This window comes from Empidonax traillii, unplaced genomic scaffold (assembly GCF_003031625.1).
Source record: "Empidonax traillii isolate 1590-97213 ecotype Southwest subspecies unplaced genomic scaffold, ASM303162v1 scaffold81:size2596050, whole genome shotgun sequence".
NCBI lineage: Eukaryota > Metazoa > Chordata > Aves > Passeriformes > Tyrannidae > Empidonax > Empidonax traillii.
This window is the reverse complement of record NW_020955274.1, coordinates 593,344-620,549: the sequence shown is the minus strand read 5'-3', so window position 1 is coordinate 620,549 and position 27,206 is coordinate 593,344. Positions and strand designations below refer to the sequence as shown.

General features: G+C 36.2%; 1 protein-coding gene across 1 annotated transcript in view; it reads left to right on the top strand.

The window, feature by feature from the left end:
• Window positions 1-27,206, top strand: part of ZNF385D (zinc finger protein 385D) — a 410,553-nt gene that overhangs the window by 58,408 nt on the left and 324,939 nt on the right. The window contains exon 2 of the mRNA XM_027880952.1: window positions 23,881-24,159. Within this exon, the coding sequence (XP_027736753.1) occupies window positions 23,881-24,159 (279 nt within the window). The remainder of the gene's footprint in view (window positions 1-23,880; window positions 24,160-27,206) is intronic.

The window sequence follows — 27,206 nt, the reverse complement described above, 5'->3', positions numbered from 1 at the left end:
AGAGTGTGAAGTAATAGTTTGAAATCTCTTTTTTTTTTTTTTTTTTTCATGGGTTGGAAATTCCACTGAAAGTTTGGTCTTGGGTAACACAAACCAAACCACCTTTAGTTTCTAAATTTTTTATCTTTGGTGTTACTTGTATTTTCAGCATTAAAAGTTCTGGGCAAGTATACCGATAGTCAACAAACAAGGATATGACCCAGAAAAGTCTACAAGCACCCCCTGTCCCCAAAAGTGTTACATTTAAAAACAATAAACCACTAACTCAGCTGTCAATTTAAATTTAAACATAATCCCTGGTTCTTGCTATAACGTCCTTTTGTATGGTTCAAGCATGGTGCTCCTTGCACAGAGTGCTGTAACACATAGTAGAGAAAAGGAAATTCTCCATGCCTGGTGTGCAGTGCCCCACACTACCTGTCACTCTCATGTCTTGCATTGATTTTTTTCTTTTCTTTTTTTTCTCCTTGTTCCTTTCTCCTCTGGTTTTCATCCCATCCTGCTGCTGAAGTTGTCATGCTGAGACTTTGTGCTTTCCAATGCCTTTATCACTGCTGAATGCCTGTATAATTTTTGTATCCAACTGTGGTGAAAGCATGCACTATTAAGATACAGAAGAAAGGTGAGACTTCCTTGCTGGGGCAAGCCCTTGAAAAAGCAGAAACATTATACAAAAAGAAATACCTTTTTGCAGTCATTAACAGCATTTTAGATGGGTGGAGGGTTTTGGTGTTTCGGTTTTTGTTGTGGGTGTTTTTTTGGTGTTTTTTCATTTTATTACTTTTATTTTACTTGACTCCCATTGTCAAATTTATCTTGCTTCACAAATCTATTTCAGTGTCACAGTGCTAAGCTGGATATAGGTGTTGGGAGAGATTTTACTTCCATGCATTCTGTGAATGAACTCTTGTTTTCCATATCCTGTCTGTTTTCAGTGCAAGGCTAAGCTCGTTTTTCACAAAAACGTAGCATGGAAATATGAAGGATTTTTTGACTGATGCTGTATATATTTGAGTAATTGACCACCAAAGAGAAAAGGGAGGTGAAACTGTTTTGGAAATATCAAAAATGAATGCATAGTTCTAACAGTGTGGTAGGAAGCATTTATAAAACTGTATGTATTCAAGATATAGCCCATAACACAGACCAGTTCTAGTGATCTCTGACAGAAGTTTGAAGAAAGGGGACTTAAGTGACCCTGAGCTGGAACAGAAATAGAAGAAAAAGTGCTTACACTGTGATATGAGGTAGTCCTACAAATATAGTCCGTGTCGCTAAAGAAGGACAAAATACTCTTTCTTAGCAGATGACCAGAAAAAAAAAAAAAAAAAAGTGTTCTACTTAGCTAAGGTCTAAAACTCTGGTTTTCAGACTTTGGTACAGTCTGAAATACTATTTTTTTTCTCATTTAGTGTGCTAATTACATGTTCAACTTGTGATCTATTCCAGCATTTCTATTCTTTAGTCTAAGAATTCAGCTTAACCAGTTTTTCCCCATCCTATATTTATATGGTTGATGATTTCTGTTCTTGTCTCATGGGATCTTCTTGACAGGACTTTTCTCCAGTTTAAGTGGAGAAATCGTCAATTTAATTCTGAATTTAATCTTTGCCTCTGATGTGCTTTCCATCCCTTCATCCTTGATGTAATCTACCATTTTTATACTGCATTATATCATATATATTTGACTTTTCCTAAGTTTCTGACAATTTATCTGTCTTCTTTGAATTCTCAGAGAAAACTAACATAACTCAGACTGTTGGGGGTTTTTTGTTTGTTTTCTTTTTGTTGTTGGTTTTATTTTTCAGTTTTTATTTGGTGGTGGGAAGGGGTTGTTTGCCTGTTTTTTTTTAACCATTGCAGAGCTTTGTTGTCAACAGACAATAGTCTTGTGGCATTTTTACCCTAACAGAGTTTCATATTGGCCAAATTCATCCTGGCCACAATATTTTTTTTCCTACTGTTATTTATGGTCATAATAGTGAAGGATTGAAATGAAAGTGCAGAAATGTATTTCCTTCTAATTGTTAGAGGAACAAGTGGTGGTGATAAGCAGAGCTAATGGGATTTAGGCAAGTTTGTTTAGTGGAAGTGCTCAGCCTCTGACAATACTTTGATAGATGTTCAGCAATCGAAGGAGAATTTTGTTGTGCTCTTGCTAACAAGGAGTTCTCAGATCAAGTCACAGACACTAGATTGTTGTAGTGTTATGAACATTACTAATTATATTTTCACTGTACAAATATTCTCTCCATATAGACTGAGGTTGATTAAAGCTTATTTGTGCCTCCTGTGTGATGGCAATGCAAATCACCACAGAGAACTCCACACGGGTCTATTTATTTCCTTTCAAGCCTGCTTTGATTGTTGGGGGAGGTACTTGCTGGAGATCCTGGAGGGCCAAGGAAGGGGTGGCTGGGCTCAGACCCAAACACTGAGCTCTTTCCAAACACTGAGGGCTCAGAGCAAGTGATATGTGCCTTATAAACAAGCTAGTATCAGTATGTAAACTGCTCTAACCACCTCTGCACTTCGTACTTGTAAGGTTTTGCTGTGCCTGGGCTGCCTCTCTTAGCTGGCAATGATTCCTTGCTTCAGACAAGGACCTGCTTGAAAAACCCCTGTCGTATCATAGGCTTTCAGTCTGCACTAAGTACTCTGGGGACAAGTTCTGGTGTTTTCAAAGTCCTCATTAGAATGTTCCACTGTAAAAAGGACACTTGAAATTCAGCTTGCAAAGCACATTAGGTTATTCCTTTCTCTCCAGCTGTTAATTTTTCCCATGTGAAGTAGGTCAATTATTAAAGCAAATAAGCAGAGTGTTTGTTTAACTGGGGAGATTCATGCAGTGTCTAGTTTCATAATTCTTTCAGTTTTTTCCTGGCTATTTCCCTCTTTCAAGTCTATTTTTATTAGTTTCTGTTAAAAAAAAAAAAAGTACATATTTCTGCTTAGTCTGTAAAATTTTCTTGCTGAGTAAGTTCCAAAGCAGCATTTCAGTTTCGTGCAAGGTAAAGGTGAGGTACTAAGGTGAGTCAAAACTCCATGATTGGTGTAATTTTTTAGGTCAACTGCACAAATTGCATGAACACAGGAACATACATTGCATAAGACTGTGAAGAATGTGGGCCACTTCAACAAGCATCTGAGTGTTCTCTACTCCTAATATGAGCTGAATGTATGAATACTCTGCTGAAACAGATGTGCTATGCTAGTCACTATCCATAGTGACAGGTTGAACATTGTCTGTGCTATTGAAAATTACCTTTGAACACCTCACTTCTGTTCCAGACTTACATGTATGAATGCAGAAGATCTGGAAATTCCTAAAAATCATTCATAAGGATCAAAAAGAAAAAAGAAACAGTATATTAAAATGTTAGAAGTTTTGTACAAAATTCTGGATTTGTATGTTGTTCCTTCAAATACAACAATAGACTTTGAAACCACCATTATTTATCATAAATGTCCACTTTATTCTATTAGATATATTCTTTATGATCCATTTCTTAACAGCACAAAATAATAAAAACCTTGATAATGAGTACGCCTTTGATTAGGATACATGAGAATGTGTATATGAGCAATAATTGTTTTGTGCAAAAATGTGGACATGAGTTTTCTTTCTCTTCCTGTCTTAAAGCATTTGCTCTGCTAAGGTTGAAAAAGGATTGAGATACTTCACGAAACCTGATGAATAGGTTGATTTATAATAGAAAAGAATAGAAAATATTATAAAGTCTAAAAAGCTACTCCCAGACACCTACCTGTATTTTAATTAATGCAACTCCATTTTGCCAGTGTAACTTCCTCTTGCAGTTCTGTTTAGAGAATTCGCACTTTCTTATTTGCATGTGTATGTTCTTGGCTTTCCTTTCTACATCTTAATGAATGTGACCATTTCTCAGTGAGCTGCTCTCCTTAGGACTATGACAGTACTTCATGCTGCCCATTGAGAAATCCCTCTCAACAAATTGAAATGGAGGAAACTAGGAAATTGTGGTAGATTATAATCACATTGTAATTAAGATTAGGACTGAAAAACAAGGTTCTTTTTCTGATGTAGGACCAACTAAATATCCCTTAGAGGCACCAAGTTATTAATATGCTAATGATTTTTTTTTTCTGACCAAGTTGTAGCCAGCACAAAAATTACCAGCATTGACATTCAAAAGAGTTTTTGAATTACTAAGTGGAAAATTGAAGAGAAATTGATGTTTTACAGTAGAGTGAATCTTTGATTAAATGTTAAATGCAATCACCAGTTTTCCCAAAAAGGTATGGAGTGTAACATGCTTTAGAAAGTATTATGTTAGTACAAATTTTGTACTCCTTGTGTGAATATGTTGTATGGGAATATGGCTAATATTATACTCTCTGGGTCGCTATCCCCACTTTAATATCAATTCATGTTCTCTCAAAGAAGGAAGAGTTGTGAATAATTGCCAGAAAGAGGAACAATGCAACCTAGAGTTACTTCTCAAGCAACTGTATTATTTTCAGTAAAATAGGAGGGAACTTGAGTAATGAAACAACCAAACAAACTCTTCGTTGCAGGAGAACTCATATCGCATCTGCAGCTGCAAGATTTTACTGTGACATACAGTTAAATACTCCCAAGGTTGAGTAATTTTCTCTATTTTTATAGCTTGCTTTTGTCACAGATTTACTATGATTTGAGGGAAGAGCTGTTTTTTGATTGGTTAGTAAATAATTAATGGAAATGCCTTCTAAAAAAGGCAGAAAGGGGCCCCTTGCTTTTTGCTATCCTTAAATTTATGATGCCAAGGCAGAGGATGAAAGTCCTGTCCTTGAAACTACCTGCTGGAATACTCTTTGTCTTCACAAAGATGCATAAAATGAGTGTTATGCTTGCTGTTAAGTGCTGACATGGAAGAATTGATGTGTGCTGAGGCATGTTGGATGTCTCTAGTATCTGAACAATTCAAATTAAATTTTTTTCTTCTTTTCTGAGAGCCTTTACTGTGGATTTAATATGTTTTAAATCAAGTTGCTAGATTCAGAGCAAGTTCATTAAAGACTTTTATAATGAAATATTAGAGCAAGTGAATTGTGTTTCAACACATAACAAGGCAAGCCCAAATTTAACAAGGTTGGTGAACTGGGCAGAATTTAGTATGCTCTCCTTATCTTCTCTTTTATGTTTTTGATTTGGAAAGAATTTGTAAATCAAACAAAAACTCTGAATATGTGAACTCATAGAAATTAAAGATAAATGTGTGCTGGACCCCAAAGTCCTGAGTTTCAATTTCTGAAGAAGGTTGATGTTCACTATTTCTGGGCTTTTCCCCAGTGATTTGGTTGGAGGTTTTCACATATCCAGTAACATTTGGTTACTGAATTCTAAGTGAAGGATTAAATAAACTTTTGGTGTTAGAAAAGTGTCTTTGGTCCTCAGTCCTTATCTCTGACCTGTGTTTCTGTTATAAAAAATCAGGAGTTAGGAAGCTGGCATGTCAGAGTATTGACTTGCTGATGTAAATCCTCTTTTCTTGCCCTTTCGTAGTAGATTTGGACGTTGTGCTTGTGTTGAGAAACATGCATGGCATGCTCTTCTGCTAAGTAAGCATACTTGAAACTGTCTTTTTAGAAGTGAGCAGAGTTCCTGTTTTTTTGTAGAAGATGATATTAAGTGCAGTGGTGTTATTGATTTATGCAGAGTTCAGATACCTCTGGAAATGTCAACAATGGAAATACTGCATACAAATACAAGTAAGATAAGCTTAATTCAACTTCTTTACTACAGTACAAACAATAAGCAATCATTTATAAAACTAACTTTGTTTCAATTGAAGGCCTAAGGTGATTCAGATCGAGGGAACTCCTGATTGTGATGTTATTGCTGGGATATACTCTGTGTACGTGTGTGGGTGTGCGTTGGTCTTCGGTAGATGATATTGACAGCATTGTGAGCAGTGTTTAGTGTACCATGGAAATGCCTGAGAGGAGGTCAGGGAATGATTCATCTGCTAACCCATCCGCACTTAGCTCCTGCCCTGGGGCGGCACAGTGCATGGTGGGTAAGGAGAGAAATGAGCGCATAGGCACCATGGATTGTGATTCCTGTTGTGCAGCTAATAATCACCTCTTTGTTCCAGCAGAAGTTTTGGTTAGTCTCTCTTTGCATTGTTTTTAGTTTTCAAATGTTAGGAGTGTTTTCCTTGCTGTAGGGCTGCCTGAGCTTACAAAATCCCGACCTTAACTCTGGTCCCTGTGCAGGCCACTCAGGTTTTCTGCATTTTCTGAGCTTGCCAAGATGGGTGCAGTTGTCCTTCAGATGGGTCAAGGAACATTCAGGAATATTTTCCTGAATTTAACCAGCGAAACAAAATCCTGGAAACAGTGTAGAAGAAATAATTAGTTTTCTAAGTTTGAACCATAATTCTTATGGAAAACAGTTCCTGTGAAGTACCTAAACTCAACCTATTACTCACATATAACTAACTTCTCAGTTGTTAGATAATTCTTAAATATCTGAAAAGAAACAAAAGTCTGTCCCACCCTGTTTTGGTAATAACTCTCAGCTGTTTTGGAGAATTTTACATGTTCAAAGCACTAAACAAATATTGGCTAATTAATTGAATAATTGAAAGAACAAAGTATACTTCCAGCAGTGCAGAAAGCTCTGCGTAGCACGTTACAGTAGCAATAAATGGATTTTAAATCTCTTTAACAGATTTAAAAGACACGTTGTATTGTTGTATGGTGAATGCATTTGGATAAATGTCTTACTCCAATAATTTCATATTTATAATGACTCTGTATTTTTGCCACAAAATGGCCAACTGTTCTATAATTTTTTTAAAAGTTCATGTGGCTACTGAAATGTATTTGCACTTTCCCCTTATTGAATGTTGTTTTTATGATTGAATATTATTTTAATTATTATATAGGGATTGCTTTTTTAGAAATTGCAGACTTACCCATGTAAGTTAGACTAGAACAGTCAACAGAACATACTAATTACAGGTCTTCTGTTTTGTTTTTAGGTTCAGTTTGGGCATCATTTTGAAAATCTTATCCCTTAAGAAGATATGGTACAAAAAATACAATCATCTTGTCAAAGCTTTTTTAATGGCCTAAAAAATATCTCTTTAGCAGATACAGACACTGTACAGAATAATATTAGTCATAGTGATTATTCAGTAGTTTCTTGAGAAAGACCACTGAGACTGAGGAGTAAATCACCTTTTCAGAAGAGTTTCTTTCTGTGTCATAATTTCAGTTTAAAATATTCTATCCAAAGTTCAAAATTAAGCTTTTTTTTTTAAGCATCTGCCTTTTATGTTTGGGCCATATCTAGTATTTGTTGTTCTTGTTACATAACAAGCACTAGATTGCAATGATTGTGAACTTGTCTGCCATTTATCTGGGCTATTTGTGGTATCTTTTCCTACTGAATTCCAAAGGGGCAGAAAATCAAATAGTCTTCTAATGTATTTATTTTCTCCTTAAATACCAAACAGAAGGGAACAAGAGACTGTGAAATATGCTTCTGAATTTCTCTTCATGCTAGACATAACATCATGCTAATAAATGTCCCTATGATATTCAAACAACAAAAGTTTTCAGTTTTCCTTTAAACCACAGTAACCTCTGAAAAATAAAGTTCTGTAGAAAAGAAAGAGAAGCAGAGCAGAGGAAGGGCTGGAAAGAAAGTAGAGAAATTGTCCATTAGCCTTAGAATCTGCAGTAAGTTAGGAAACCTGAAAACATACACTCAAATTTCACTTGGCAACTGCATGATTGACTAAAGTGTTTATATCTGGATGCAGATGGGAATTATACAAGATTTACAGATAGAGTAAAAAGCTTTCAACAAGGTCGCTGCTGGCAGCACTGAGTGTTGTTCTGTAAGGCATTTTCCTTAAGCTCCTACAGGTAAATAAAGAAAATTTAGGTTTGTGCATCTTATTTTCCCAATTCTATTACTATTTCCAATGCTTTAATATTATAGTGCTTCATGTTATCTACATCTTGGTCTTCTATTCTAATAATGTATTTAAATTAAAGATATTTCTGCTGTATTTGTGAGTTCAGAAAGATTTGGTCTCTGTTGTGTCTCTGTAGGCACACTCTCCAACCCATTTCCTTTTTTTAGATGGCACATGTTTCCTTCTGTGTACTTTGAGAAAATAATACCTTTTGCAATAGCAGTGAGAGATCTTCAGGCTTCATAACAATACAATTCTAAGCTGAATATTCTTTTTCTGCTTCTTTTCTCTCTATGGTGCTGATACAATATCTGAAGTTATGAATATAATAAGACTGTTCATCTTTATAGGAGGATCCTTCTTTGTGTGATGAAGAGCTTCTGTGATGAATAGTTCTGTGTAATGAATCAACTTGGAGAAGGGGGGTTGTATCTCATAGTATGGAAGTGGTTGGTGCTGTTGGAGTAATTGGAAGCATGGTGGGACAGGACTTTTCTGCAGCCAAATGTAAATAGTCAGTTCCGGATGAGAAACTGGCAGGATGAAATTAGAGCTCCAGGAATAAAGATGTCTTCGCAGTATTTTTAGGGGAAACTTATGTGAGTGATTACCAACACTGAGTCGGGACAAACAAATCAGCTTAGTGGAAATGATGTAAAAGTAGAGTGAGGAACAAATGTGAATTTGAGTGTGGAAATAAACATGAGAAACTAATGGGCTTCGGTCGGTTGCATGGCTAAGGACATTAAATTTGTTAAAAATGTGGACTGAATGTTGCGGACAAGTTTATTGCTGAGCTACTCATAAAGAAGAAATTAGAATCAAATTGAGTATCTGCACAGCCCATGAGTCTGTCAAGAAAATGAGTTTGGACTTCATGAGTTTCCTAAAGCTCAGCGTTATGATGCGCTCCTTGGAGTAATCCTGATGTGTGGTTCAAAGATCTCAATGTCCCACAGTTTGCAGTTACTGTTATTAAAATGGACACCAAACCTGTTACCAATATAAAATCTAAAATAGCAAAGTGGATTTCCTATAGCTGCATTTCTTTATATATATATGTGCATATATATATATATATATATATACAAACATATATATATATAAACACATACACACAATTTTTTTTTAAATCTTCTTTTTTTCCTTCGTCTTCACTGATGAACTGTTAGTAGAGTTAGTTCTTGTTCCTCATGGTGAAAGCAGAAAGCCCTTGAGTACGTGCTCAGAAATGTGACTGGTTTTGGAGGTAGGTAACATTTATAAAGTGGCCTCCTCTGGATCCTCTGCTTCTTTCATTACTCCTGCAAGTCCGTGTAGCCCACAAGTTCATGTCTGAAGGATCAACTCTGCAAAGTTAGCATGAAAGGAAAGCTCAGGGTTGGAATAGCTTGGATTCATCATGTTGTTTATATGCCAGAATTTACCATGTTTGATTGTATATTTTGTCAAGGTTGCTGCTTTTTATCTCTGTGGTGAGCAAAAGGCTCCTGCAGGCAGAAATGAAAGGATCTTGGGTCATCATTTGTCAGCTAATCCCCTTGTTGACAAAATGCTCTCTCAGGAGAAGAAAATCTGTTGCTGTTCACAGCTGTGACAAAATACTGTGCCACTGTGAAACTTGCACATATCTTGGGTGTTGGCTGCTCTCTTTCCTTTCATACTTTGTCACTGAAGCACTTGTGATTCTAGTAGTCTTGCCCCCAGAGGAGATCCACCCACCTTCTGACATCTCTTTTGCGGTTGAAGTGGCAACAGCAGAGGAAGAACGGTGGCTGCTTCGTTTCCCACCATAAGATGTGTTAATAGGTGATTGTGACACTAGCAGTGATAAGTGACTGTAATCAGGCACCCACCAGGTGGCAATCACATGACATTCAGGTGTCCAGCACATGGCAATCACGTGGCAAACGTGTCAGGTGTGCACCTGGCACACGCCATTCACGCGTCAATCGTGCAGCAATCACGATCCCAACACTTTTGTACAAAACAAAACTTGAAATTTAGTGACTCAGTGCTGCTTGGGCCAGAAGACTCAGAGGCTGCTGCTCTTCTTTCTCATTAAAATTTAAGTTTGTGAAAGGAAATTTGAAAAACTGTTGTCACTTCATTTGTGCCAAAAATGTTGATTTTTGGCCAAGTTCTTTGAGAGAAAATTTCTGATGTTTTTGACCCCAAATGACTTGCTTACATGACCCTATTGATACCTCTTTCAAAAGCCTTGGCTGTACAGTGTGTCTGTATACACAGCGTATCTGTATATCTAAATGAATATATGTATGATTTGGTCTATATAAAAGTGCATGCAATAACCAAAACTTTCCTATCCTTGAAGTTATTTATCCCACACCAGAGTTAAAGTTAGTTGGCAGAACAGAAAGTGTGCTTTGTGGCAGATGATATTTCATGAAAAGTTCTTGCAGACTCCCAAGTGGTTGGTGGCCATTCAGAACAGTTACCTTCCTGAAGCCATGTTGTTATTATGTGTTATAGATCTTTAAATCTTCAACATTGAAAAAGTGTGTCTGTTATAAAATAGTACATATATCAATCGTAATGTGATACAAAGCAGCCCTTCTTTCTGTTTGCTTCTGGGTAAAGACTTTGCAACTGTAATGGACAAATGAATTTTTCTTAAATAAATGCAGGCTCCTGCAAAAGGCTTGGTATAATAAGTATCCAATGCAAACGATCACTGCTTTGGTTTGTGTGTGAATTCTCCTTGCAATGGAAGTTTCAGAATTTGCTGCAGTGGCAAAAAAGCAGTAATGCAGAATGAGATCCAGTCAATGAAGAGTGATAAGTGTAGTGATCAATAACCAAGTGATTTGTGAAAAGCAGTTGATGACAGTGCGTGTGTGTTGATTCCAGATGTGTTTGTACTGTAGGAGAAAGGCATGCTGAGGTGGATAACACTGCTACACTGCATGGTAAACCATTCCCGTTTGCTTCCTGACAGTGAATGTTGGTTGCAAATGGCATTATTGGGCCAGATTTAAATAGTTTAAATAGTGCTAAGTAGAATTATGATGATTGTGTCTAAACTAGGAAATGAGGGTAGGACAGAGTAATCTGAAGAGTGTAGTGGCTTAAGGGAAGTTCACTTGTTCAGTTGTTTGGTTTTAGGCTGTGCTTTTAACGGCTTTGCTTATGTACAGGGTTTACTCTTCATATGACTCTGTGACAAAGATTTCAAACGGATTGCCATAAAAATGAAGCAAAAGTAAATGAATGTGTATTGAGAGGTGTATTTTTTTAACTTGGTTGCCCATAATTTGACAATTTTCTCCCATCAAAGAAGAAACTTCAGGAAAGAAACAAACGTTTCAATATAGAATATATAATATTCTATTCTGTAAAGAATAAAATATTCTAGATATAGAATAGAATATTCTATTCTATATTGAGTTTATATACTTCAATTGAAGTAGTAAGTTGACATTGTTTGGATTTTTATTACCTTATAGATCTCTGATATCTAAAAAAAACTGATTGGTCACATGTCCATTGACTATTCATTTAATGAATTGCAACTTTGTGAGTCATACACTCAGCAATGAAATTTTAGCTATTTTAGTCTTTGTACTTTTTAATCATTAAAGGTTTCCCTTTTCTGATTTTTGTCATATAAGAAGTTCTTACTCATGCAGGTAATCCCATTAAAATTCTCTGAGACTGCTAGTGTGAATAGCCTGGTAGTCTGAGTCTAAATTAATAAAGGAATCTCATTTCTATTCTTCTAGAGTAGAGGTATATCAAACGCTGAAAGTGCTTTAAGTGTTCTTTAACCCAAGCTGTAAAAGATACCATAAATTTAAAAAGTGACAGTTTCTATAGTACATAGCAAGAACAGCAGAAATTATGGTGACTGCTGAGATGCTGAAATCACTGTATGAATTTCCCTTAGTTGAAAGGAAAATGGGAATCTGGTTCTGCTTTTCTTGCATTGTTTTTATGCCAATGTAATGCCACAACCTGTCAATCAGTACGTCTGACAATGTACTCCCACACGTGTAGGAGTATATTTATCTTACCATTTCAGGAAAACTGATTCATTTAGATGTCTGGGGTTTTTTAGAGGAAAGAGCACCATGCTGAAAAGCTCTGTCAATAGCTAAGGGTCGCTACTACCGTTGTATTTAACACTTGTCTAACTTCTCAAAGAAAGTTCATTTAAATCAAAGTTATGTACATGTCCTGTGACTTGCAGTGTTTTACATGATGGAGTGAATCAGAGAAGGTAAAACCTTGCAATATCGGACAATTTAACATTTTGTGGAGTATCCTAAGCTTTTGTTGTAAAATTACGTTTCAAAAGGAATTATTCCTGAAAATATCATGTATTTGTTATTCAGCAGTTTCAAATTACTTTTAGTACTAACAAACATTTTAATGCAAAGTTGAGCTGTTATTCTGAAAAATTAAGCAGTTAGGCAAATCCCAGGGATTTTATAAACTAGTTTTACCTTTAATAGAGTTTATAAGCTGCTTCATCTGAATCAGCGTGCCTGAAGGAAGAAACTTCACAAGTCTTCCAGAGCTTTGAATTCTACCATGCATGACTTCTCAGAAGTTTTCAGCATTTTCAGACTACCCTGTCAGTTGCAGATGGCCAGTGAAGCTGGAAAGGTTTTATACACTCAGCAGCAGTAGTATTTTGCAGATCACAGCGGTGGAGCTCAGGCTTTCCAAGAGCAGCAGTTCTGGGTCTGCACTATGAGCACTTGCTGCAGAGAAGTGCTGCTGTAAAGGTCTTCCAGAGAAGGCTGGAGCGCATCAGCTATTTTACTTTCTCTGTGTGCGTGGTATTATTCTCATACTTTCCATGATTTGTTTGCAGAAATACATTCAATCATGGAAGGATGTTTCAGAAATAAGCACTGATGCCTTATAAGCAATGCATGCTGTATAAAGTCTAATAGAAAAATAATGTGATGGAATCCTGAAGGTGGGTGGTCCAGGACAACTTTTCACAGAAAAGATGTATAAAAATATACATATTTCTGCAAAACTGGAAAAACAAATATTTCCTGTTTTAGATGACTATTTTTATTTTTTTTTTAGCATTTGTAAGGCACTGTCAATGATAAATGTGTTCAATAAGCTACTGGACCTCTTTGGAAGTTTTTTAGATTCTGGAAGAGACTCCTGGAATATCTTGTACAATCACTAATTTCAAACAGGGGCTCATTTTTACAAGAAAAGTGGAATAGTCGTTTGTGCTCTAGAGGGAGGTATGGACTTGTGGTCTCTACTTTGTCCATGTTTTCCTGTATTTCCATATTTTTATTGTTGAACTGTATATGTCCAGTTTGCTAATAACTGACATATTTCAGAGATCTTGGATCAATAAGCACTTACAGAAATAATTTCAAACCTCCCTGTATACTTACCTTAAAAGCTATTTTCCTGTGTGTAGTTTATAAGAAATATAAGCAAATTCTCCCTGATATGTCCTACCTTCATTTTCCACACAATTCAACAGAGCAGTGAATTACACTCATGGGAAAGCAATGCAGGGAAAAAGTTAGTGCAATAAATATCTCATTGTCCAATAGGTCCTCTTAGGTTCTGATATTTTATGATAGATTTTCCTGGATTTACAGTGCCACATACACACACCCCTGTGGGATTATAGCAATCATGCCTTGAAAATATATTTGCATTCACTAATAGTGAATCACCTGAATTTATCCCAAATAAAAAATAAATCATGCCAGTTGCTCTATTCAGTAATTAGATTCCTTTTGCACATTTTTATTTTTGATGCATAAGCATTTCTATAAATGCATTACATCTGGGTGCTGTGATGAAAAGGTTATTAGAAATGTGACACAGACAGATTGTCTTTGTGTTAAAATAATTCCCCAGCTGCATAAGTAAGGCTCTGCATTGGCCTTGTGTGACTGTAACAAAAAATTTTAGCTGCTGATCTAGGACACTGTGTCATCTTAAGGAAACATTAATAGGTCCAGATCTCCCAATTTGTCTTTCAGATTTTTTTGCCAGTATGTGTCCAGGATAGTTTGATTTGCTAGGCATTATTTTTAGATCCCTAAAATTGATGAAGAGATTGAGGTAAATTTACAGTTGATGTGTAAAAATATTGTATCAGCCTTATAGACAATAACAAACACATTGGTTGTCAAGCCATGAGAGGGGATATGTTCTTTAAGTTCTATACAATATGTTTGTATTTCTCAACTAAAACTCTAAATGCTACCCCAAAAAAACACATGCTGTAAACTAGCTGGAATTACATTCATATTACCATGAATGCACTACCAAATGCATCTTATTTAAAGGAAGAGCAATCCAAAGGTTGAAGAATAAAATCAACGACAATAACTTTCACATACACATGCAAAAACATCTGCTAACCTTTTCAAACACAACAGACTTTCACCTTGATGTGTTTGCATTGCTAGGAAAATGATCTGCTCTCCATTAAATTCAACATTAAATGGCCCAGTGGGTGTAATGAAGCAATAACATAGTAAAAAAAAAAAAACAACTAAAAAAGCCCTATAGCTGTAAATGCTGCCATAAGTACCTGAATGTTCTATAATGAGCATTTATAATCTGGAAAAAAAGAGAGATTCCATCTGTGAAAATATAACATAAGTACTTATTCCTCAAACTTTTTTTTTTTTTTTTTAACAAAAGTGCTTGTAGAAGTGCACTTACAGGAAGGCAAAAGGGTAACTGTTTGTAGCACTAACTTTGCTCTTTGGGTCTTCTAATTTTCTTGTGTTTTAAAGGTCTTTTATTTAAAAATACTCACACAGTATTTCCCTAAAACTAAAGTATAACCAAAAGAAGGGAGAGATTGATTTCTAACAACTTTTGGCATCTAATTGTTTTTTATGTGGTAAATATTAGTGTTTCCTAGGACCACAGAGGATTTTGAGAATTCTAATCATAGAGCCCTGGAAATCTTTAGAAATTTTCTTTCAAACTACAAGAAAAGAATAATTTTTCAAATTTCTTATATTAAAAAAGAGGAAAAAACCCCCAGACTACTTCTTCCCCACTGTCACTACACTTCTTGCTAGTTTATTTTATTTCATGTCTGATGGCTGCAGTTTTTTGTGCGTAGCAAAGATTTTAGGGCTTGAACAGCCTTTCTGAAAATAATCATTCTTTATTGTGTAATGTTGGTTTTTCGGGGGAAGTGGTGGTTGTTTTCGTGGTTCTTTAAAAAAAAAAAACCACAAAAACAAAAAACCAAAACCCCAGAATTCTCACAGAATTTATTCAGGCTTGCCTTTAATTCTTTTTCTGTTTCATTTTGTAGATTTATTTTCATTGGCATATTACTAAAATACTTAATCTCAAAAGAAAATAAAAAGTGACTGTGTGTCTAAAGAGATAACTTGTCAGCAAACTAGTCACAAACACTAAATGAAACTTAATTTTAAAAATTGCGTGCTTGGATCCAGTGGTAGTTAGTGATTGTATTGGAGTGTTAAAAATGGAACTTACTTGTCTGCAAAAATGAGTTGCTCATTTTGCCCAAACAGCTGTTCATGCTCTTGCTTTTTGCTGAGGTAAAATTTTGACTGGATATTTAGGAAAACTAAAGATATTTAAGGTGGAATATGGCACTTACAGAATATCTGGCACGTATAGAATATCTGGATGACAGGTTGTAGGCTGATTTCACATCTGGTAGTTAATCCAGAGTGACTGAAAGAAGTGATTTTTATCTATGAAATTGAAAGTAATAGTCTTGTATCAGAAACATGTGGCCAGCAGGACTAGGGAAATGATTATCCCCCTGTACTCGGTACTGGTGAGGCCACACCTTAAATCCTGTGTTTGCTTTGGGCTTCCTCTGCTATAAGAAAGACATTAAGGTGCTGGAGTGTGTCTAGAGAAGGGCAACAAAGCTGATGAAGGAGCATAGATCTGTTGAGGAGCAACTGACGGAGCTGGGGTGATCTAGCCTGGAGAGAAGGAGACTGAGGGGGGACCCTATCGCTCTCTATAATTACCTGTCATTTGTTCCTGCAAGGTGGGGATCCTTCTCCCAAGTAACAAGTGACAGATGTCCTCAAGTTGTGCCAGCAGAGGTTTAGATTGGGTATTAGGAAAAATTTGTTCACTGAAAGGGCTGTCCAGCATTGGAACAGGCTGCCCAGAAAAGTGGTGGAGTCACCATCCCTGGAGTTATTTAAAAGATTTGTAAATTTGGCAGTTAGGGACACGGTTTAGTGGTGGCTTGGCAGTGCAGGGTTAATGCTTGGACTTGATGATCTTAAAGATCTTTTCCAACCTAAATGATTCTATGGTTCGAATTCCCTATTCTGTTTCCCCCCTTCCCTTTAAAACCTGTACTGACTGCCTATCTTCTCAGAAATATTGCTAAAAACAAGATTTTGTCTAGCAGAGGCAGTCTGAATTACAATTGGATGGTTCTGTCCCTTCTTTTTGAGCCCAGTCAACTCTGAGTGCTGCTGACAGGAGTTTTGAGGCTCTGAGTACAATTTCCAAATGCGGAAATGAAGAATATGGTAAAAGTACTGCACTTCAGGTTGCTTGACAACAACAAATTTTCTTGGTAAGCAGAGCCCTCATAGCTTTGCTAGCTATGCCCTTTACCATGTTAGTTACTGCCTCATGTGCAAGGTCTGTACCACAATATACTGCTGGTGGAGAGGGAGGTGATGAAACTCAAGCTGCTCCCCTGGCCTGCATGGAAAGAGCATCCCTCAGGAGCTTGGTACCAGACACATAGCTGAACCCTTGTCTTTAATTGGCCCTGTTTTATGCAGAAATCTTTGTTTTCACAAGATCTGTTTGTGAAAACAGATTGAATACAAAGCAAATGAGGGAGTTTTCATGGCTTTTAAGTCATCACAGTAGTGCTTCTCAGATTTTAGAAGCTAATGTTTGCAAATTAATTACTTGGCCTTTAAATAGTTCCAAACCACCCAAAGTGCTCCATTATGTTAGCACAGGCTTGAGAAATAGATATGTATTACTAGCTAATTGAATAACATATGGTGTTGATTAGTGCTTAGTTCTTTTTATAGAACTCAATTAAAAAACTGACTGCAGTATATTCTGAGACTATGAGATGTCTGTTGGTTGCTTCTGGCACAAGGGAATTGCTGAACCAAGAAATTATGAACTTTTTCTGTTTAGTTCATCTGTAAGTTCCTTTAGGATCTTGTGGTGCATGTGTCTGTGATGGGAGATAGGCCAGGGTCTGTTCATTTGCTGCAGTATTGAAATGCAGCCTTTCCTGAAAGATTTAAGTGCTCTCCCAGCAGAGGAAAACAAAAGCCCAGGCTTTTATTTTCTGTGCTATTGCTCAAGATGTACAAATATACAATGAGCCTATTTCAAATGGATAAATATCTGCTCTTATAGTATTCAGTCTGCAGAGATGTATTTCTTAGGAAGAGTCTCAGGACACAGACTCAATCTCATTTTACTTCATTCCAATATTCAAGGAAAACCTGACTTTATTTCTTTCACTTGATGCACTTTTTGCTTATGAGATTATTTTCCTCTTAAACTTCACAAAAATCATCTGAGATGATGATTTTCTTATTATTCACATGGATGATTGAAGTGATATAACAGCTAGCAGCAGCCATCAGACCGGGAGGAGCTGGAAGCATGCAGAGAAAAAGTAAACAAGAAAAGAAGATGTTTCTCCCCCTGACTTCTCTCTCTTCCCCCCCCCCCCTCCCCCAAGATACTTCTTCTACTGTATATTGTATGGAATTTTAATAGAGAAAATTTGGTAAATAGTTGCTTCAAATGTGATGTGATCTGCACTGTATGAGTTAGACAGCAAGAAAAAATACTGACTTTTATCTAAAGTTTTATCACTGACTAGTAATTTAGCTCTTGGGTGTATGACCTGACAAACTCTTCCTTGCTTTTTAGAAGCGTGTGATTATTCTTACAGTCCTAAAACTCATAGTAGAAAAGCCTCCCAACAGTGTAAAATTACCTATTGCATATATTTTCCAGATTATCACATCAAATTTTATTATATACCATTTTGTATTTAAATTTAATCTAAAAGGCTCAGAACAAAGGAGGTGCTGAAAAATCAATTGTTTTCTAAAAAGCATTTCAGATCCCAGTAGATTCCCATTCCACAGTAGCTCTTCCACTGAAATGATGTTCATTCATCCATCCAGAGAAAACAGATGAGTCCTGCAGCGTATCCTGAAGGTTACTGGGGTCATTTGGGAGGGAGCTGTGTTTCAGAGATGCTTTCACCGTGAGTGACCTTTCAACGCTTTGCTGTTGTTAGTCCTTCCCGTTGTACGTTTGTAAATGCCGCAGTAGTGATGTGCAAAACAGACCATTCATGACCTAAATCGCTCTGGGCTCAAAACCAGGAACAGGTGCAACCATGATCAAAACTGGAAGGCTACAAAGTTGGGATCACATCATTCAGTGATAATGGGGTAGAAACAGCAAAAGCTACTTTATTTTTGTATTTCTGATCCCTCCCTCAGGCTGCCCTGCTTCCCCCCACCTCCTTCCTCCCCCCCCCATATAAAATAGATGGCAATATGATTACATTAAGCTTCTCCCAGGAATGAATTTCTAGAGCCAACGTTTTATCCAGTGAGGTCAATTAAAGGTTGCAAAGGCAAGTTAGTTGTCACTGTCTTTTTGGTAAAGACGTCACAAGTACCCAACACAGCAGGGAGTTTCAAGTAGCATAATGGGTAAATAGGAAGACCTTAGCATAGAGATACCAGTTTTGAAAAGGCTTCTGTCACACAGATTGGCTCACAGTGTGAAAGAGATTCTTAAATGCTGATGCAAAGATGACCCTGCTGCCATGACTTTTGTCAGCTGGTGATGTCCTATTAACTGAAAGATAGAGCACCAAGTTTATGATGTTTGAGAAGATATGAAGAGTCCAGTTATTACCAGAGGTGTGCTTTTGCGTAGCATGCCAGTAATGTTCCCCTAATATGGGAAAACTGACAAGGTGATGATTAGAGAGAGAATATTGATAACTGATCAATCTCTCTTTTTCTCCTTTTTTTCTTTTTCTTTTTTAAACATTGCACTAACAACAGTTTCTTCAAAGCAGCTGATATCTGTTGATATCTGTTGTTATCACTTGATATCTCAAAACCAAGTATTATTATTATTACCTGCAAAATTCAGTCCTTTTAACGGCTATTACGACAGGCAGAGCAAGATTCATCCTGTCTAACTTTACATCTACAGAACAGACATCTGCCAAGGAAGAGGAATACATATTTCTGAGAACAAAACACTTGAGTTTATGATTTAGTCCTAAAATATTATTTAGTTTCATAGTGAGATGACCCTCCATAGGCCTTCTTGGTGACTCTAATTGCAGAGTCTAGGGATGAGTAGCTGAAATGCAAACATCTGCATCTTTGATGATTGCTACTTAAATGTCTTTCACATTTTTTAAAAGAAATATTAGAAGTTCCTGAATATTGTAATTAGTGAACTTTTATCCTTAATGCCCTGTCCATATTTTCTGTCCTTCATCTCTTACAGGAATGTATTTGTTGAAGCAACCTGTTGGGGAGTAGGCAAGGGATATTCTTTAAGATCTACAGACTCATAGGAAGATTTGTGTTGGAAGAGATCTTAAAGATCACCTAATTGCAACCTTCCTGCCATAGGCAGGGAACCTTTCATTAGACCAAGTTAAGCAAAGCCCCAACCAGCCTGGCTTTGAACCCCTCCAGGGATGAGGAGTCCACAGTCTTTCTGGACAACCTGTTCCAGTGCCTCACCACACTTATAATAAGGAAATTTTTCCTAATATCTAATTTAAACATATCCTACTTCAGTTTAAGACCATTCCCCCTTTTCCTGTCACTACAGGCTCTTGTGAAAAGTCCCTCTAGAGCCTTCTTGTACCCTTCAGATACTGGAAGGTTTCTCCAAGGTTCCCCTGAGGCCTTTTCTTGTCCAGGCTGAACTGGGTCATTCACCCATGGCAAGAGGTGTGCATTCAATGCAGCTGACTTCCTTACAAAGTGGTCTCTTACTCTGGGATTCATATCCTCTGTTGGCCTCTTGAACGTACCCACATTTGATTATTACATACACCGAGTCAAAGTCACAGTGACTGACGCAGTTCTGTGATGGTAAGACAGTCTGGTAACAGAACAATTAGTTCTAATACAAATGAGCAAAGTTTCCTTTCAATACTCTTGAATAGAAAGCATGCCATTGGCTAAGAAGGTAAGGATGTTTTCATGGGAAGGATGTGATTCCTAATCTCTTACCTTCAAGTGCATTTAAGAAGAGAAATCCCCAGGCAGTAGCTTTGTTGTCTGAGCCAGCAAACACCACAGATTGTAGCTGTGCTGGTTTTCCACATGGGACAGTTTTCTACTTCACAAAGCTATAATATCATGCAAAGTTCATTTTACTGGTAAGTAACATTGAGCCAAAATTGAGTTCAGAGCCCCAGGGAAAATAAATGTAGGCATTTATCCAGAGTGCTATTTAAATTGGCTTGAAATTTTGAGATCTTGGTCCCATTGTTCACTCATTTGTAGTTCACTGCAGGCTTCATTAGGGCCCCTAAAATTGAGAAACTAACTTTCTTTTAGGGGGGAAAAAAAGTTTTCTGCAAAACTGATGACTTTAAAAGATATGCAGCCAGTACAGTCAAGATGAACTCTATAATATGATGGCAGGGAAAGAGAGTTTTCATTAAAAACCTATCTATTTTCACATAAGATCAAATCAATAAGACACAGATAGCAATTAAAAACTGCTTTTAAAATGAAGATTACAATGTTTTCTTTTAAACATATTCCATGTAATTTTCCAATAGGATAAACTAAGCATTCTTTTCCTTGCCTTCATCAATCAAAATTGCTGCCTAAACATTTCACTCCAGAAAACAGAAGTATGCAATGATGCATGCATGAGCTGAACACCTGCTGCTCTCATGAAGTAGACTGCATCTGTGTTGATTTAAACACTGATGGATCTTTAAAAGATTTTATGAATTTGATATATTTTTTTCCCCATTTCTCTAATAATAATAGTTGGAGTGGTAAATTGTATTTTAAAAGTATGTCAGCAAATTATACTCAGATATCTCCCCCTTCTTTATCCCTTGATAGCTTTGTTTACTTGTCCATCAAGAAATATTGTAAGAATGACTCAGGATGTTTTAATACTAAACTATTTCTGTTTCTACAAAGTTTTTTGTCTTCGTGTTTGGAATTTTTTTTTTCTCAAACCAATCCGTTTGCGTCCAGTCAACATACTGATTCCCACTTTGTAATGCTAAATTTACAGTAAGTGGTTTGCACAGGTGTGTAGTATTTCATCTTAGTCCTTTAGGAGGGCCATCATATACTCAGAAATCACTGTATATCTGTAAAGGAAATGGTTATAGACCGTGGTGTAAAATGTATTCCTGAAACTTCCATTTTCCTGATTATTACTTAGACTTGGTATTGCAGCTCTAATGCCATCACAGCTTTCTAAAGAAAGCACATGGTAGATGCTCAAATCACTTTTTTTCATGGTGGAATTTCTGTTATTATTTTATTGTGCTTTTAGCAAGTGTGCATTTTGTAATTTGTTTTCTGAAATGAGATTAGAATGCAAGACAGATTCTAAATACCAAAAATAAGATTCTAACGGATTGGGCTGTGTTGACTGGAATATTAGTGGGATGTAATAACATGCTAATACACTATTAAGCTCCCAGCCTATCTGTGTAAATGTTTCAAAAGGAATTAGACATATATACACATAGTGTACAATGCTTAATTTACTAGATTATGTTTGCTTACAAAGCTTTATGTCTTGGTTGGAAAAATCTGTTTTATTACAGTAATCTCATGCCTATATAGTTAGCACTATAGGTCTAGAGATATATTGTAATTTTTAATTCATACTGCTCTCTAGTGGGGAATGCTTTCAGTGCAAAAGATTATATATATATAAATGTACAGCACGTATGTAAAATGGGATTACTGAAAGGTTACTGTCATCTAGAGCAATTCAGTAGAACTAGTGCTATCGTGTTAGCATTTTAATTCTTGTACTGCTTTGATTAAAGAATGAATTTATTAATTTAAAAATATTTTAGGCAGATGAATCTTAGGCGAGAACAGTATCCTCAGCAAACTCCAGAAGGCTGAGAGGTTGATAGACTGATGACGCTTCCTCAGGAGAAAACTCCTCCTTACATTAGGAAAAATATGTTATAGATCTGCCATCCAAAAAACTCAGGTTTTCTCATAAGCTTCCACGGTCTCATAATGTCTTAGCAGACAGTTATGATTTGTCTGTAAAAGTTCCTGTTGTCACTGCTTGTATAATAACCTTGCTTTTTAGAAATAACTGCTTTTATGCTGATTTTTTTTTCCTCTGTAATTTTGCTTTAGAATGAATTGTTTCACCTGCTTTGTCATCCCTTGCTTTTGACAGCTAAAATCCTATATAAGAGTTGACTATACACAAAAGCTGAAATAATACTGACAGAAATAGTGAAGTGAGTTTTTATTCTAAAGGCTTCTTTCAGACCTGTGTCTGTATTTTCTTAAATGAAATGGGCTTTAGTTAGCATAAAAGGACACAATGTTAATTAGATAGCAAACAAATCAGAAAAATGAGATTGAAACTGATTTGAGTAATGAAAGATATTATATCTGAATCTATCTTTAGATAAAGTTGTTTTCATGATTTGATCAGAAAGCAATAAATGTCTTTATATCCTTGGAAGGTCTAGTGAAAAGTTGAGTTGATGAAATTTAAAAATTTCAAGCTATCTGAAGAATCATTTGCAGTGTTTTGGTGTTATCAAACCTGAATCTGAAAGCTTGTTTAGGCTTGTCTTTAGATACTGAACCTTGTCTGGATCTGGCATTAAAGACACCTGTAGCCCATTTTCTTGTGTTGCTTTAATAATCTTTTTTTGTTTCTAGGCTGATTGATTTGTCAATTAGACACCAAGTGGTATCAACCTATTTAAGGCTGCAGTAATTTTGTCACTCAAAGTATAGATTAGATTCTTCGTCTAGACCTTCATTTATTCACCAAGTCTGGGAGAACAAGCACTTTAAACATTTATATGATATAGAAAGGTCTCATCAAAATGCTGAGTTGGTATAACATTTTGCACTCCTTGAATAGTAAATTAGGTTTGCAGAGTGCAGAGCATTCCTTCACCTGTGCCATTTCTGCTCACTTTTAATCACAGAAGCTCTTGTTTACATTGGTTTCACTTGAAGTTCTGCAGATGGGATTATCTTCTCATTTCTATAGTCGTTACTGTCTGGTATTAGCTGTATCTAAGTTAACTATCCTTCGGTTATAACCCTGGGAGGCTAAGATAAGAAACTAATAGAATGTGTTTATTTGTCTTTGAACTACTTTAAATGAGAAAAGCTATGAAATGATTAGACTTGTGCTTGAAAGTATTCATAGAAAGTGGAGAGGGGGTAACTGGGGTTGCTAAATAATAAACTCAAGGGTGAGGTCTGTGCATTTAAGCTTACTGAAGTAATATATAAGGGAGGGTATTTTTTCTTCTGCTAATTGTACCTCCTCACCCTTTTTTTTTTCCCACTGGCTGCAGGACTGCTTCTGTCACATTTTTTCAGCTGCTGCACCATGTTTTTAGCCTTTCTTAAATAATTTATCACAGAGGGGCCACACCCATGTCTGATGGGCTCAGCTTTGGGCACTTGGCTGTGAAGTTACTTAAGTAACATAGCAGAACTAAAAAAAAAACAACGTAAAGAAAGCAAAATACGTGAGTGGAAATAAAGCGTTGAAATATAAAATAAAAAAAAAACAAACAAACAAAAAACCAACCCACAACAAACCTGCCTTTTAGTACTTTGCAGATTTAGCTATTTTTTGTGTATTATTTTGTGTTACTCATCAATTTTCTCTTTTATGTTTTTTCCCATCCCAGAAAATATGAAGAAGCCGTGGAGCCCCGATTTACCCATTGATAACCAGTCATACAATTCAGATTTCTCGTCTGTCCCGGACAGGGAAGGTGAGAAAGATTTAGCACCTGATGGCACTGAAGAGAAGAAGGAGAGAGAAAAGAAACACACCAATTTCACTTTGTGTAGTGTTTGTAACATTCAGCTGAACTCTGCTGCTCAGGCACAAATCCACTACAATGGCAAATCCCATCAGAAGAGGTTAAAACAGCTAAGCAATGGAAATCTCAAAAGCGATAATGGTAAGCATTATAATATATATACCTTTGCAATGTTTGGTCTGACAATTGCAGCAATGTGCTCTAATGTCAATATATATGAGTCTAAATGGTTTTTTTTTGAGACAACAAATGCTTTGAAGTTAAGGTGAAGGCTTTTGGTGACTTCAGAGTGCTTGAGGTCATCCCTAGCATGAGCGTCTGGCAAATAGCTGAGTGTGTACTACCTGTGTTATTACAAGGGTTTTTGGTTTATATTTTGTTTACATGATGATGTTTATTCATATTCTTTCTCATTTCATTTGCATTTTAATGGTTTTCAGCATAATCAGTGATATGCCATATTTCAGTCTACTAGAAAGGTTATACTTGTTAGGGGTGTGTTTGCTTTTAACGAATATAAGGTGGTTGTGAAATAAATTGAAACAATTACATTACACAGAACAAATACATTCCCAAATTCATTTCACTGTAGCTTGTTTAATCAGAGTTCAACCCATAGCTGGCATAAGTTTGTTTAAAGATCACGTCTTAAGTCAACAGAGATGGAACAAAGGTTTTTTTGGTCGAAACTGATTTCATTGACAACTTTGAGCATTTTGCAGTAGGTGACATTATTTTTCCTATCATCAGAGTGAATTGTGCACCTCAAAGAAAAACACATTTGTGGTTTTGTGTACTAAAGCAGATTAGACAGTAGAAGCAAATGATAGTCCCTGACAAGAAAATGCAGATTACTATGTTATAATTTTCGCAATTTCTTAACAGGTAGTACTCAACTTTGCTGTACCACATGCAGACTGTACTGCATTATTCTATCTGTTTCTGTCAGAGAAATGATTGTTTTAATATCATGTACTTAGGACTTTCAGACTTTCTTTCTCCAGATCACATGTTATGCAATACTTTGTGCCATGATGAGTTTGTTCCTGCCTCACCTGCAGAAGGATTTGCAAAACAATAATCATTAGATAGAGCTTCATATTATTATAATAATAATCTGTGCTTTGTCCTGGCTTTCAGAGTGGGGAATAACATTGATATGTTGCCAAAGTATGTTGGATGTGAGTGCTTTTCTGTGTTTGAGGTGTTGCTCATTTCCATAAAAAAGCCCCCAATAAAAGAAACAAGGCCCCATAACATTGAATAACATAATTAATTTTGTCTTTAAGTGGCAGGATTACAGCATTTGGCACTGTTTGGTGTTCAGGCTTTGGAAAAATACTACTATCATTAGTAGGAACTGTGGAAAAGCATAAAGAAAGATTGATTTCCTAATTGATTAAAGGTGAAATATGGTTATCCACAAATGCATTCTTTATAAAACCAAATAAACACAATCTAATGTTATTGCCATCTTTAGTTAAGGAGAAATTGTGTTATTGTTATTATTAGCACAACAAGTTTGCTAATGATAGAAAGTGTTTTTCTGCAGATCATTTTTCCACTTTAATCCATGATAATGAAAGAATTAGTAATTAAGCAATGCTGAAATTAGTATCAAAGAGCTTCAATTATGCTTCAACATTTATATTCTGGAGAGGCTCAAACTAGCAGTATAGCAGCATATTTCTTATTTCCTCCTTAAAAGTATCCCTGTGTCATGTGTAGCTGCATCCATTTGCAGTCAGAAAATAGCTGATTGACTATCTTGTTCTTTCTTTCAAAGTGCAGTTATTTTGGGGGGTTATCTGAAACTCGAGGATTTTCAAATCTGGTAGATCTTTGAGTATCATCAAAATCATCTCAGCTCTCGACTGAGAATAAGGTAGGGTGGAGCATAAAGAAGTAATTTTTCCCATGCCACCAATTTTAGTTCTTTTAAGCTGAATGTTATAAAGGAAAGAGAGGCCAATATTAAGTATTTCTTGCTAGAAGTTAGAACTGAATTAGAACTGAGTGTTTGAGAAACCATCCTCCCTGCACTTTGAACAGAGACTCTGTTTGAGATCCCTTTTCTAAGTCAAGTAGAAATCAGAACCTGACAGTCCTTCCACTATAATGGGTTTTGTTGATGAGCCCGCAGTAAGCTCTAGTAACATAACATATGACCATAACTAAATAAATTGTGACTTGAGTCCTTATGATGTGCATACAAATGGTGCTTTTTGAAGGTCATTGATGTAACTGTTAAACATGCAAAGTACTGTTTATTCAGTGTATGCCAGCAGGATGCTTTTTATGAGAATTATATTTCTTGTGTAGAAGTCTGATTGTCACAGAAGACAGATGTCATGCTCAATGTCCAGGTTAATGACATAATAATTCCTGAGACTAAATTCTGTTGTAAATTAAACCCATGTAAATGTTCTGCTTTGTGGGATTATCTTTTAATGTTTTAATGTTTTGTCATCATAGTTGTTCATTATATCTCATGTCATATGAATGAAGTGTTTGCACTATGCACAAGAAAACTCAATTTCCAAATACAGTGTTTCACAGACTATACTCTGAGTTGTATATGCCTTTGCAATGTTGAGTGCTTCCTTGGGACTAATGTACGTGGAAAGGCTGGGAAAAATACTGGAGTTGTGACTTCTCACTTTGTTTCATCTCCCACAAAGCAGGACAGTTTGTGTATTCTGTATCACAAGGGGGTAACAGAAACGTAGGATTGATTCATATGAAACAAAACCTCCTGTCTTGTTCCAAAATAATTTGCAATGGACTGCTCAACAGAGGTAGGGCTCAGCTGTATTAGCTTTGGACTGTGTAATTAGAGCTGTTATGCTACAGTCATCATCTTCCAACTGTGTGAAGTAGCTTTTATCTGCTGGACGTGAATAACAGCATTTGCTATACCTAAATATCTCTGCCTAATTTCAGAAGGTAAGTTGCTTACACACAAAGCCTGTTAACATCTGCAAATATACAATTAATAAATAATGTGCATTGTGGGGTTAAATTTAATGTTTCTTTGCTACTCTGTTAGTATCTGGACTGAATTTGAATAACTCAACAGACATACTCTAAAAAGTTCTGCTAGTTGATTCTCTGTCTCCTTTGCAGCTTTGCTGTACAATACCCACATAGTTCTTTCCTGGGGCAGAGCAGCCTCAGAACAGCACACT